The sequence below is a fragment of the Diceros bicornis genome, chromosome 5, assembly GCF_020826845.1.
Source record: "Diceros bicornis minor isolate mBicDic1 chromosome 5, mDicBic1.mat.cur, whole genome shotgun sequence".
NCBI lineage: Eukaryota > Metazoa > Chordata > Mammalia > Perissodactyla > Rhinocerotidae > Diceros > Diceros bicornis.
The window spans coordinates 14,358,658-14,372,192 of NC_080744.1; the positions used below are offsets into that span (position 1 = coordinate 14,358,658).

The window sequence follows — 13,535 nt, forward strand, 5'->3', positions numbered from 1 at the left end:
ATCTTCATCCACACCCAGGTTAAAGTTGTTTGCCATCTCAACCACAGCGCTGTTGATTTTTGCAACCTCCTCACCCTTGGCAAATCCACCAAAGTCACAGATGAACCTCTTGAGTGTCTTCTTCCAGATGCCATTCATACACTCCTTGGTGACATCACCTCAAGCCCAAGCAAGGTTCTTGATGCAGTCACAGATGTTGTAATCCTCCCAGAATTGCATCGGTGTCTTCTGTCTTCCTCAGTTGCAGCAATAGCCTGGGCAAAGGTCTTCCTCAGGTAGTAGGCCTTAAAAGCTGCTATAACTCCTTGATCCATTGGTTGGATGAAAGAGGTGGTGTTTGGAGGGAGAAACACTGCTTTGATATTGGGATGAAGATCACCAATAAAAGAAGGATGTCCAGTAGCATTATCAAAAACAAGCAAAATCTTGAAAGGTATGCTATTCTCCAAACAGTACATCTCCATTTTGCTGGCACAGCAATTCAGGAGGGCATCTTGGAAGAGGAGTTGGGTCATCCAGGACTTCTTATTGCTCCTGCAGTACACTGGCAGTGTGTGCTTACTGAAATGCTTGAAGGCCCTGGAGTTCTCACTGTGCCAGATCAAAAGGTTTCAATTTGTAGCCTGCAACACTGCCCCCAAGCAACAATGTTATCCTGTCCTTAAAAGTCTTGAAACCTGGCAGTGACTTTGCCTCCTTATGGATGAAACTCCTTTCAGGCATCCGTTTCCAGAATAGGGCAGTTTCATCCATACTGAATATTTGCTCTGGAAAGTAATTTTCCTCTACAATCAGCTTATCTACAGTTTCCAAAAATTCTTCAGCTGCCTTCACATCAGCACTCTCATACTCACCACTCACTTTCACTTTATGTAATGAACAATCATTCTTGAATCATTTAAACCACTTAGAGCTAGCAGTAAATTCAACATCGTGGTCTGGTCCAGCCTTTTCTTTCAACATCGCAAACATTTTGCTTTGGCCGTGATCGTCATGGTGCTGAGTGGGACGTGCTTCTGCATCTGGTCTTCAATCCAGTTAATCAGCAGTTTCTTCATATCTGATAAAATTCTCAAATTTTTGTTTGTCTTGTTACCTTCAATGAAGCAGATCCTTCAACAGCCTCCATCACTTTGTTCTTGTTCTTTTTTGTTTTTTTTTGTGTGTGAGGAAGATCAGCCCTGAGCTAACATCCATGCTAATCCTCCTCTTTTTTTTTTTGCTGAGGAAGACCGGCTCTGAGCTAAGATCTATTGCCAATCCTCCTCCTTGTTTTTTTTCCCCCCAAAGCCCCAGTAGATAGTTGTATGTCATAGTTGCACATCCTTCTAGTTGCTGTATGTGGGACGCAGCCTCGGCATAGCCAGAGAAGCGGTGCGTCGGTGCATGCCCGGAATCCGAACCCGGGCCGCCAGTAGCGGAGCGCGCGCACTTAACCGCTAAGCCACGGGGCTGGCCCCTGTTCTTGTTCTTCAAGATCATAGCTGTGGTGGAAGGGGACATGCCTGACTGATAAGCAATAATCATCACTGACTTCCCATCTTCGTACCCCTTTATCACTTTTAATTTCATTTCCAGGTCAACTATTTGACGTGGGCTCTTAATGGCAACACTAGCAGTGGATTTTGTATTCTTAGGGGCCATGATGAACAAAACAACAAAAGATTAAGTCAAGCACAAGAGAAAATGATGCAATCAAGAGACTCGGTAAACGTGAGATGTACAAGGCTGCTGCTGGTGTAACATGTATACTGTTCTACAGTAAACTTTTTTTTATATAAGTAGAAAGAGTACACTCTCAAATAATGATGAAAAGTATAGTATAATAAATAGATAAACAGTAACATAGTCGCTTATCATCATCAAGTATTATGTACTGTACATAATTTTATGTGCTATACTTTTATACGACTGGCAGCGCAGCACGTTTGTTTATACCAGCATCATCACAAACACTTGAGTAATGTGTTGCACTATGACATTATGATAGCTATGACATCACTAGGCAATAGGAATTTTTCAGCTCCACTATAATCTTATGGGACCACATCATATATGCAGTCCATCGTCAACTAAAACATTGTTATGTGGCACATAACTGTAGTTGCAACAGAGACCAAATGGCCCACAAAGCGTAAACTATCAAGTCCTTCAGAAAAAATTTGCCAAGCCCAGGCTAAACAATACCATAAAGGTCACATAATGCATATGATACCTGAATTTCAAGGAAAGCCATGTGGTAGAGAAGGAAGGGTAAAAAACACATTTTGTTATCTCTTTCCCAGGCACAGGCCTAGCCTTAAGCAAATTTCTGAAATAGGCAAAATCTACCTACCCTACATTCACTCCCCTTCCTCCTAGATCCTTTCAGAACACTGATGCTACCCTACATTCACCTCCATTCTCTATATCTCACAGCAGAATCACTCAGCTCTCTATGAACCTGGTATCTGGAACATATATGTTTTACTGAATAATTATTTTATAAATCTATCTTTTCTTCTTCCTCTACCCTGTAACAGCAATACTGAACTTTTCAGTCTCAGGACTCCTTTATAAACACGGTAGTTTGTAAAGGTTAGTTGCAATGTGAAATCTGAAACCATATAAACTTTCATACTCTGTTACATTAAAATCTGTTATTCTATCTGGTACTCTGAACGGATCTTAAACTGGTGCATCATTTTTTAACATCATACATCAGTCATTTAGAAAATATTGGTTTTTTGAGTTATACATATCTCCTATTGTTGATACATTTTACTATATAACATCAAAAAATTGTATTTATTAATATCAATACTGATCTCACCAGAAAAGTAAGTATTGGGACACTGTCACACTTATGGTGGAGATACAAGTTTCTAGTTTTCACCTGAAATGTCAAATTTTATCACTGGCCACAATATTGTTAGTTATTTGCCTTAAAGTGACAGGCTCATTTTATTTACTTTAGAGAAAACGTCTGCCAAATGCCCAAGTCTGAATCACCACAGATTATCTGTCTGTTGTTTATTCATGTAAAAATGGTGTTCTATGAAAGAAGCGGCTAGCTCAGTTTACAATCAAATAATCACACGTGTTTTCCTCAAGACAACCATCAAATTTCAGTATGCAGCAAAAGGTCCTTTTACATACTTCCCATTTCATCACACAAAATCTTATAAAGATGCGTATACTCAAGGGTCAAGATTTAATTCAACTAATAATTTCTACTGCTCCATCAAGAAGATGCGTAAGTGAAACTGGCATTGTTTTTTTCCACTGCAAGTGTGTGGTCATAAAGAGTACAAGGACTATTAGTATAGTTTCGTACCACTGCCTTGATTCATGCTAGGGAGTTTTACCCACAATTGCTTTTGAACTAGCAGTGCAAATATTAACATGGTAAAAAGGGCAAAAAAGGCAAATAATGTCTCAGTATTATTATGAAAAGAGTTTTGACCTTGCTTTGTATACCACTGCTCCTGATCATAGCTTCTGAGTATAAGGACCAGTCTTATTCATTCTGTAATCACAGCACTTGGCGTACTACCGGAATAAAGCAGGTACTCCACAAATGCTTTTTAACGAAGCACTTTGATGCTCCAGAATTGCCTATAGATGGCAACCCTAAAAACAAAAATTTTCACTCACCCTGTGCTGACCTCACATGCTAGATGAAAAGCAATCTGGAAATAATGCGAGGAGTCCTACATAAGGAGTTGGAGATCAGACCTGGGTCTGCAACTAACTAGCTGTCTCACTTTTCTCAACTGCAAACTGAGAAGCACGACTGGATAAATTCTCTGACCTCTTTTAGGTCTGAATTTCGTTTTTTATCAATTAGTCTACAGGACTAAACTGAAATGACAAAACCATCCGAGACACTAAACTTTTTCAAAGTACCAGTGAGCTCTAGTGGAACCAAAGGAGTAAATGAAACAATTCACACAATATAGAGAAAAACACTAGGAGATTATCAGCAGACATCTGTCGCTCTAAAAACAACTTTTTTTGTTCCTTTTTCTTTCCCCTACCATTGGACCATACCTACCACACATATTTTTTAAAGCTCTAAGATTTTCACCACACTTTTCATCACAGCAGCAGCAATATCAGTTCTGAGGTGAGACAGGGCAATAGGCTACATTTACTACTTGCAAAATACAACTTCACTAATTCAAAACTGCACATAATGTAGGCAAGAACTGAGACATTTGGTCTTTTTAAAGGGAATTTTGTACACAAGGAACAGTGTACAAAAGAGCACTTGCCAAGAGTGACTTTCTGGACAAAACGAGGGCCTTCAATAGGCAAAACTTGATATTAAAAGAGGATAAACTCAGCGAAGCCCTTCCATCAATTAATCTGCAGTGAAGTTTTACTTTTGTAACTTGGCTTTGGCATTTTTTGCAGGAATAGTACTTGCCTTCACATCTGTACTCAGAATTTTATATTCAGAAAAGTCTATAATAAAAATAGGCCACTTTAGAAAAGTTAATAATCCTTCAATTGATATTTTTAATACAGATGAATATTCTATAAAAACATAAAAAAGTATTCCAAAATAGTATTCCTATATAGGCAGTGCTAATGTGTTTTTACCCATTGAGTCTGCGGAGAATCACAGCATAATCTTGATATACTTTTACCTTCACAAGTTCTTTAAATACAGCATGCTGGATCATTTTTCTTTTGTTAAGACCAGATGCCATCTCTTCAAGATCAATAGCAGATCTTCACGATGATGGTATTTGGGGGTAGGAGGGATAAAAGCCAGTTAAGACACTCTAAAAAAGAAGTTTCTGCCCCAAAGAATGTAAGAATATGTAATCATTTACATTAACAGTTTTCTAATTAACATGAATATAATTACTAGATTCATAAGTCTATACCATAAACAATTTACCATGAAAAATTAGATGCAAGACTTTGGTTAGTTTTTTAAGGCTTTTTTTTTTTTGAAAGTCTAAATATTAGTTTGGCCATATATCACTACAAAGTATTAATTCTATGTATTTTTCTTGCACCATACATATCTTATACATCTTTATACCTAGCAGAAAATAGGACTACTTTCTCTAGTTCTAAGTGCTTAAATGCTAGTAGTTCCACATTTATTAGCCAGTCTAACAATATAAAAAGAAGGAATGGCCTGAGCATGACAAGGGCTAGGATTCAGGCAGCTAACTGAGATGCCTATATTATTCTGTGTGCCCTGCCCCAGTAAGTGCCTCTCCCAAAGAACACAATAACTCAAACCACACACATTATGCCTTCATTCAAATATGGACAGAAAAACCAAAGGGGAACAAAGAAGAACACAATTCTCCAATAATGAAGGAGGCTGATTAATGTCATCTTACGCCTGAAGAGCACAAAATGGCACCTCTTTTCTATGAAGAATCTGAATTCTAAAAGCTAAAGGCTTTTATATTAAAATACTACACAGTATATGATTGAATCCATCCAAATAAAGCAGTAGTAAAACAGAAAGAAATCCACAACTAAATGAAAGCCACACGTAGTTTATTCTTTGAACCATCACTATGGAAACATACTATACATGCAGTCTTCCAACATATGAGTTCTACTCTTTTCCAGTGCTCTATAGCAGAAATGTTTCACGATATAGCAGACTTTTCTAGTTAGCTCCTCATCCCAGTAAACTATATTTAGTTTTGCCTGGTTTTTACCTGATTAATTTAACTTACTTTACATTTTCTCTTAGCTGCTTCACTAGTTTAATATTAACATCTGCTTCCAGTAATGCTGTACATACTTCTTTTAGCATAGCATTTAATACCTGCAAATAAATAAATAAAAATTTAAAATGCCCAGCATTTCATTTCAATCATATAAAAACAATGGTTGATCAGTCATCATACACTACCATAGCTTCATAAAAACAATACTATACTATGGGCGGGGGGGGGGGGGGCATTTCCCAGTTAGCCTTAGAGAGATAATCTTATTAAATGTCTAGTTGTTTTGTCAAAATAAGACATTCCATTTAGTTTTATTCAACCAAGTATTAATTATCACAATTTTATTCCTATATTAAAGTAACAATAGGAATCGCTTCTCAGTCTTTTGGCTAAGATCAAGTGTAAAGTAATAATAGTAAAGACAATATACAAGCCAAAGAAAGTTACTACACAATAGATGTTGCACTAAAGTTTTCTGTGTTGTTGAACACCCCCTGTTGCTGATACACAGCACTTATATTCACAATATCTGCTTGATTGGACTTCCATAGAAGAAAATGTAACAAAAGAAAATGACCCAGTCTGACCTAGCAGCCTTACTGTTTCCACTCAGAACAGAGGAACAAAGGTGAAAAGAAACTATCCTCCACTATTAACTCACTCTCATCACATATTTGTTGAGTTGCAAGGCACTGTGGTTAAAGGTCATAAACTATAAATTCTTAAGAAAAGATGAGGCTTTTGCTGCTCATGTAAATAAGTGTTTACACACTAGAATGTAAGCTCCACGAGGGCAGAGATTTTAGCCTGTTTTGTTCACTGCTATATCCCTGGTGCCAGCAAAAAGGTCTGCAAAAATGTCGGTCGTCAAATACTTCCTGAATGAATTCTCATCTTCAACTCACTTCCTATGTCCTACAGAGACTTATTAGATTTCTCTACCCCTCCTTAAAGGGGTCTGATAAAAATGGAACTGATCTTTCTCATTAGAGGGATTTCTCCTTGCTAATTCCCTAGCAGCAAAGTACCAGGAACACAGAAGCTGCCAATTCAAACAACAGCTGTTACTCTACTTCCCACCAAGCTCTTCTCCTTGGTTTCTTTTTTCTCTACTATCAATACAAACAGCATACGGGTTACACAACAGGGAAAACTGTTCGGAAAGCTGCTGTTTTATTTCTTCTGAATTCCAAAGACTAAACAATGGTTTAAGTTATGATTTATTATAATTATTAGAAAAAGCCCTGGATGAGGAATTAGAAAAAAGATTCTAATCCTGGTTCTTCCAATAAACATGTGAAACTGACTTTCTCTTGCTGTTAAATGAGAGGTTGGACTAGCTGAGCTCAAAGATGGTCCCAAAGTTATTTAATTCCATTAGCTTATTAAAGTGTTGATATCAAATTCTATATTAAAATTTTTTTTCAAACCTCCAAGTTAGAAAGTACTTTGTATTTATTATTTTATTTGATTCTTAAAACCATCTCGTAAGGTAAATGCTATTTTCTCATTTTTTACATTGAGGAATCTTAAGTTGACTTGCCCAAATTTCTATCACACAGCTACTAAGGGGGACACTAAACAAGGTCTTCTAAAACCAAACTCAGTACTTTTCCATGGGTACCACAAAATATAAAGTATAGTTGTGGACTATAATCATCTTTTTCCAACTGACAAACCATTAAGATACAATGTGTGGGAAAAAAATAGGAGAAAGAAATATCTTAAACAATAAAGCCAGGAGAAAGAGTATTTCAGATATCACAGAAGGAGCCAGCTTACAAAATCTCCAAAAAACTGAATGAGGATTTCAGAGAAAATGAATCAAAATAGACAAGATGAAAATACTAGCCTTTTATAAGAATGCTAACAAAAGTCAAGGAGAAAATGTCAGATAGGCACATGCCTAGCCAAGAAGAAAGAAGTTTTATGCTTACGTCAAGAGAGAAAGCAAAAGTATATTTCCAGATCTAAGCCATTTTCAAAATATAAAATTTATGTCATTTTTACAAATAAGGTAAGGTTTTGGGGTTTTCTTTGTTTTTTTCTAATTCTTTATAGAAAGTTGAAATTAATAGTAAGATAGTTGACTTCTCAGTAAAAACACTATCTAGTGTATCCAGTTTTAGGTTTTTATGTAGGTATTAAATCTACATTAAAATAAATATAAACATAGAGAACACTAATAATCCATCTCCTCAATGCTAGTGATGATGTGCAATCATACGTATGTCACATATTTTACATACCTCTTCATTGATAATGGTAGCATTGCTCAATGAGCGTAATGCTGATGTTATCTTTCGTCCAAGGTCTGCTAGTACCATCTTGAAGGCTTTAAGACGTGATCACAAGAAAATCTAGCAAGGAAAAAAATTAAATAAAAACATCTGAAAACAATCAATACCAGTTCTCATAATTGAAGACTTCTAAAGAAGAGTATTTAAGTTCAAATTAAAGTACTCTAGTGTTTAGATACTGTAACTTCAACTTCTATAGCCTCAACCTGCAGCTCCAATACAGCCAGGTCCAAAAGCTAAAGCTACCACTTGGTTACGATGCCTTATGTTTGAATAGCTAATTGGAATATTCTACATGAACCAGCAAATTTAACATATCAGATAACATGCTTTCAGGAAATGATGACATGACCTCAAATTAACTTGTTCTTATTTTGGACATACTTGTGAATATGAGTGACTGACTGATGTATCATGTACAGTTTCAAATGAAAACAGAGAAAGAAAAAGGTGAAATCTCCACCCAGGAATACTGTCTAATTTACCATATTAAAGGACTTTGAAAACTATTTTGATTCATGCTCTAAGCAAAAAAAAAAAGGTTTTAATTAATAAATCACCTAACTTTTCACACACATTACATTACCTCGTTTTACTCTTCCAACAACCAAGGAAAGAGGTATGTTATTAATCTTCCCATTTTAAAGCTGTTCTTGAGTCCCCAACTCTAAACAAGATAACCCCAGAGGTCCTCTCCAGCTCTAAAACGTTATGGTTTTATAAAGTATGTAGACGTACCTACTACATGTAAGTCAGGATGCAAAGACTCATGGATGGTGAGTAAGCAAATATGCTTACTACTAGCTTATCTACTAGCTGACAAGATGAGGCACATGAATGAACAGCAAAATAGAGTATTAAGAAAAAATTCCTCTTGTCCAACTCCCTTCTAATGGGGACATTGGCTTTTTCCCGACTTCAAACTCAAACTGAAACATCAGCTCTTTCTGGGTCTCAAGCCTGCCAGCCTTCAGACTGGAAATAAACCATCAGCTTGGCTCTCCTGGGTCTCCAGCTTGCCGACTCACCCTGTGCATCTTGGAACTTGTCAGCCTCCATGATCATGTGAGCCAATTCCTTATAATAAATCTCTTTATATATGTATACACACACCAATATATGCATATATGTATATATATGCACACATCTTATTGGTTCTGTTTCTGTGGAGAACCTTGACTAACACCAGTAAATTACTAGTTCAAAGCTAGCAAAAAAGTTTATGATTGGGGGCCCGGGCCCATGGCTTAGCGGTTAAGTGCGCGCGCTCCGCTACTGGCGGCCCGGGGTTCGGATCCCGGGTGCACACCGACGCACCGCTTCTCCGGCCATGCTGAGGCTGCGTCCCACATACAGCAACTAGAAGGATGTGCAACTATGACGTACAACTATCTACTGCGGCTTTGGGGGAACAAAAAAGGAGGAGGATTGGCAATAGATGTTAGCGCAGAGCCTGTCTTCCTCAGCAAAAAGAGGAGGATTAGCACGGATGTTAGCTCAGGGCTGATATTCCTCACAAAAAAAAAAAAAAAAAGTTTATGATCAACCACCAATGATTATTTCTGTAAAAATTCAAAGGGAGAAAAAAAACAGGCTTAAGTGGACAGAATAGGCTTTACTGAGAAGGTTGAATACGAATTTGATCCTAAAACATGGATAGAATTTGGATAGGTGGAGAAGAGGACAAAAGGGAATTTGAAGAAGGTGAAATGGCATAAGCAGAAATGTAGACATGGAAAAGCCTGGGACATACTTATACCTCATATATGCATTGTACTTACAGATTATTGAGTATTATTTGGGGGACAGTAAATAAAATATTCTGGTTGGGACACAGGGCTATACAGTTAGAAGGAGATACAGGTTGTAAAGGGCTCTGAAAACCAGGTTAAGAAATATCAATTGTCCAATATAAGCAATATTGGCAAAAAAGTTCATTGTTCAAAACAACTCTTTTAGTAACTCTTCCAAGCTAATCTAGTCTAAATTAGTCAAACAAGATTATAGACGAGATCCTATCTATAGAGTATACAGGAGATTAAAAATAAGAGAAAGAGGAGGACAAAAGAGCTGACTCATCCCACATAGAGAACGTGGGAGAGATGAAGAGAGCCAAAAGCAGCAGAAAGGGAAATGCACTCAAGGACTTATCACTGGCAGAGACATTCCAAGCTGAGCTCTAAATTAAACATTACACTTCCACTCAGGTAAAATTTGGTAATTTAGAACCTAAAAAATTACTACCAACACTGACGGAAGTGAAAAAATGTGCTTACCGTAAAATTTTTTACAATACATGGTTACTTAACCTGAAAGAGAAACTACTTCATAGAAAAGATCCGGAACTTTTTATTTCTTGTCCCATACTTATTATACTAAATTATTATTGCTTAAGTAAATATTCTTCAGGTAAGAAACAAGATTCAGATGTTTCCATTCATCTCCTTTACCACTGTGCTACCAGGAGTGATATAATCCTAATTATGACACCATAGTTAACTTTTTCAGAGATCATGTCATAAACAGATCATTCTCCATTTTAAAAAGCTATACTAGTTCTCTTAAAAATAAACTTCTCTTCCCATGTTGACCAGCTCTCTTAAATTAAAAAAAACTGTGAAGTATTCTAATACATTTTTCCTTGTGTACGTACTTATGGCAGCATATTTTTACATATATTTGCCTGATTATAAAAACCTGCACTTCAGTAGAGGAATAATAATATCTATTAATATCTTTTATTTAGACAGTGTTTCTTCAGCAATTTCCAAGCGTGTGTTTCTGAAAACTTTGGTGTTGGAATTCTCAAAACCTCAACGACCTTCCATTTCATGCAGAGGTAAAGTCCTCAGAACAGATGGTAAGGCACTCCCAAACACACACACTCACACACACACACACACACACACACACACACACACACACTTGATTTTAATCACACTGACCTCCTGGCTGTTGATGCTGCACATTTCCACCTCAGGGCCTTAGGACCAGCTGGCAGAGCACGCTCTTGCCCTGGCTGACAATACAGCTCCCTCCCTCATCTCCTTTAGATCACTGTCCAGATGCAGTTTCTCAATGAGGCCTTCCCTAATCACTTATTTAAAATTGCAACCTCCCTTCTCTTTATTTTTTCTCATTGCTCTATTACCAACTAACATATGATTTACTTACATTATATATTTACTTATATATTGTCTATATCCCCCAACTGATATGTAAGATGCTTGAGGGCAGGGATTTTTCCTCTTTTGCTCTCCCCTGTGAGCTCACTGCTTTATCTGTCCTCAGTCTTATACAGTAAGTTCTCAGTAAAAATCAACTTTATGAATGAATGATGTACTCAAGACCATAAGGAAAAAGCAAGACTAGAGAAGCAAAGCCATGAAAGGCCTTATAAATATCTCTTAAAGACCACTAAAATAAAGCAATGGAGATAACATGACAAATCAAAATAAAATCAATGACCTAGGTAACTGATATTGTACCATTTACCATTACTTATTATAACTTTTCAGAATTTTCCTAAAAAGAATTTCAACAAGATTTTTAAAAATTAACTTGACCTTGTTCTAATATGCACACTAAAATGCAAAACATCTTTTTTAACATTAATAGCTAATCCTATAACTCAAATTGGAATAATTTACAATTCAAGCACGCTCACTCAAAATTCTCTTGGCTAACTAAAAAGATTTATAGAAGTAAATCTGTGTATACTTGAATTTCACAGAAGAGAAATCTCTACTTAGATGTGCCTGTTGGAAAAGGATTCCTGTATAGTACTTCACACAGTTTAACATCTATTATCTCATTCTACCCTCACAACAATTTTATGACATAAGCAGGTTAGTGAACGGAACAGCCATTCCCTACAAGAAAAGCAAAAAGACTTTCCAGTCTCTTGGCTACAGAGCCTCACGTCCTAGAGCATGAATGATGCTTTAAACAACAGGGTTGAATACCCCTGCCAGCAAACTCCAGGGACACATTATGCTGCTGTACTACAAGAGAGGAAATCATATTTTGAAAGCAAAGATGCACAGTCCTCTTCATGGAAGAGTAATTGCAACGTTCAGAAAGAAGTGATCAGCACAACTGCAATCAGGATGTACAAGGACTGACCTGGCCCGAGTGGCACGTTCCTCTCACAGGAGTGTGACTAGGAGCCGGGCAGTGAGGTGATGGAAACAGGCTCCAGTTTGGGGTGCCCTAAGCAAGGCAAGCACAGGCCCAGTATCACACTTACCTGCTGCAGTGTGAAGTACTGGAAAGAGCATAGGCTTTGGAGTCTGACAGACTTGATTCAAATCTCAGCTCTGTTACATACTGGCTGTTACTTTGGGCAAGTTACTTAACCTCTCTGAGCCTCACTTTCCTCACCTGCAAAACGGAGATAACACCATTATCAACGTAGTTACCCTGATGGGCTGTTGTAAGGAACAAATGAGACAATATGTATAAAACTGTCTGCAAGTGCCTAGTGTATTAACTACTAACCAACCTCCTTTCTTGAATGATATCAACTGGCACTCCCTACAATATTATCTGAAGTGTGAGTAAACTGGAAGTTTTTTGAATAACCCTACTAAAGTGCCTGTCCCATTACACAGGAGCCACTCCTGGAATCTTTAACATTCAGCGCCAATTACACGTACTTGGTTATTATTCAATAGAAGCTGCAATGTCCAAATCACCACTTTTCTTTACATAAAGAATTATAAATATTCCTGCCAGAACCCCGCCTGATCTGAGATTACGTAAAAAATCCTAATGATTATTGATTTCAAATCCTATTATAACAAAAATCCCTATAAAAAAGTTCTTCCAAGCCCTAGTCAGTGATTAACTTATTGGATCAATGTTAGACTAAAGAACTAAATATACAAATATATTATCAGTACTAAGTATCTTCAGAAAAACCACTTCTACATTATATATTTTTCTATAAACTGGTCAATAGCCCAAATCAACACTTGCTTTCCTGAATATATTACTAAATCTATATATATATATTTTAATTCTGCATAGCGTATGTGTTCCTAGTCTAGGACCACAGAAAAGTAAACTTATTTAACAAAGTGGCCTATAGGTATTTTATTTGATAAAATTATATATTTGAATAACTAACATTATAATGTTAATTACGATTTTTAAATTTAGGAATATTTTTTCATTCTGAATCTACTTAGTCTCCAAGGAAATAATTCACCTTTATGTTTTGTGATTATAAGAGGATACATGGTCATTGTAAAAATTCAAACATTACAGAAATATTAAAGATAGAAAATATAATTCTCCTAATCCTAACCCCTCTTGTCTCCTGATAACCACCAATTAATAATTTGGCATACATTCCTATAGATTTTATTTTCTATACATATATTTTAGGCAAGTTTTCACAAGAATTACGGTTCTGGGGGGAGTGAAGAGGGAAGCAGAAATGAGAGAATTCTTTTTTAAATATGCTTGTTAATGCTAAAAATATGCTTAAATGCAAAAGGCAAAATACAAACTGCATATATTGTATAGTCCATATTTTGTC

General features: G+C 36.6%; 1 protein-coding gene across 3 annotated transcripts in view; it reads right to left on the bottom strand.

Annotated features, from left to right (window-relative positions):
* LOC131405673 (signal recognition particle subunit SRP54) overlaps positions 1-13,535 on the bottom strand; it is a 76,628-nt gene that overhangs the window by 59,106 nt on the left and 3,987 nt on the right. For 2 of the 3 annotated variants that reach the window (XM_058540727.1, XM_058540724.1), the window contains exons 2-4: positions 7,940-8,050; positions 5,697-5,788; positions 4,635-4,719 (exon numbers count right to left, since the gene is read on the bottom strand). In XM_058540727.1, the coding sequence (XP_058396710.1) occupies positions 4,635-4,719; positions 5,697-5,788; positions 7,940-8,017 (255 nt within the window). In that variant the 5' untranslated portion in view covers positions 8,018-8,050. Of the gene's footprint in view, positions 1-4,634; positions 4,720-5,696; positions 5,789-7,939; positions 8,051-12,239; positions 12,374-13,535 lie in introns of all 3 variants that reach the window. The other variant, XM_058540725.1, reaches the window with a different exon arrangement.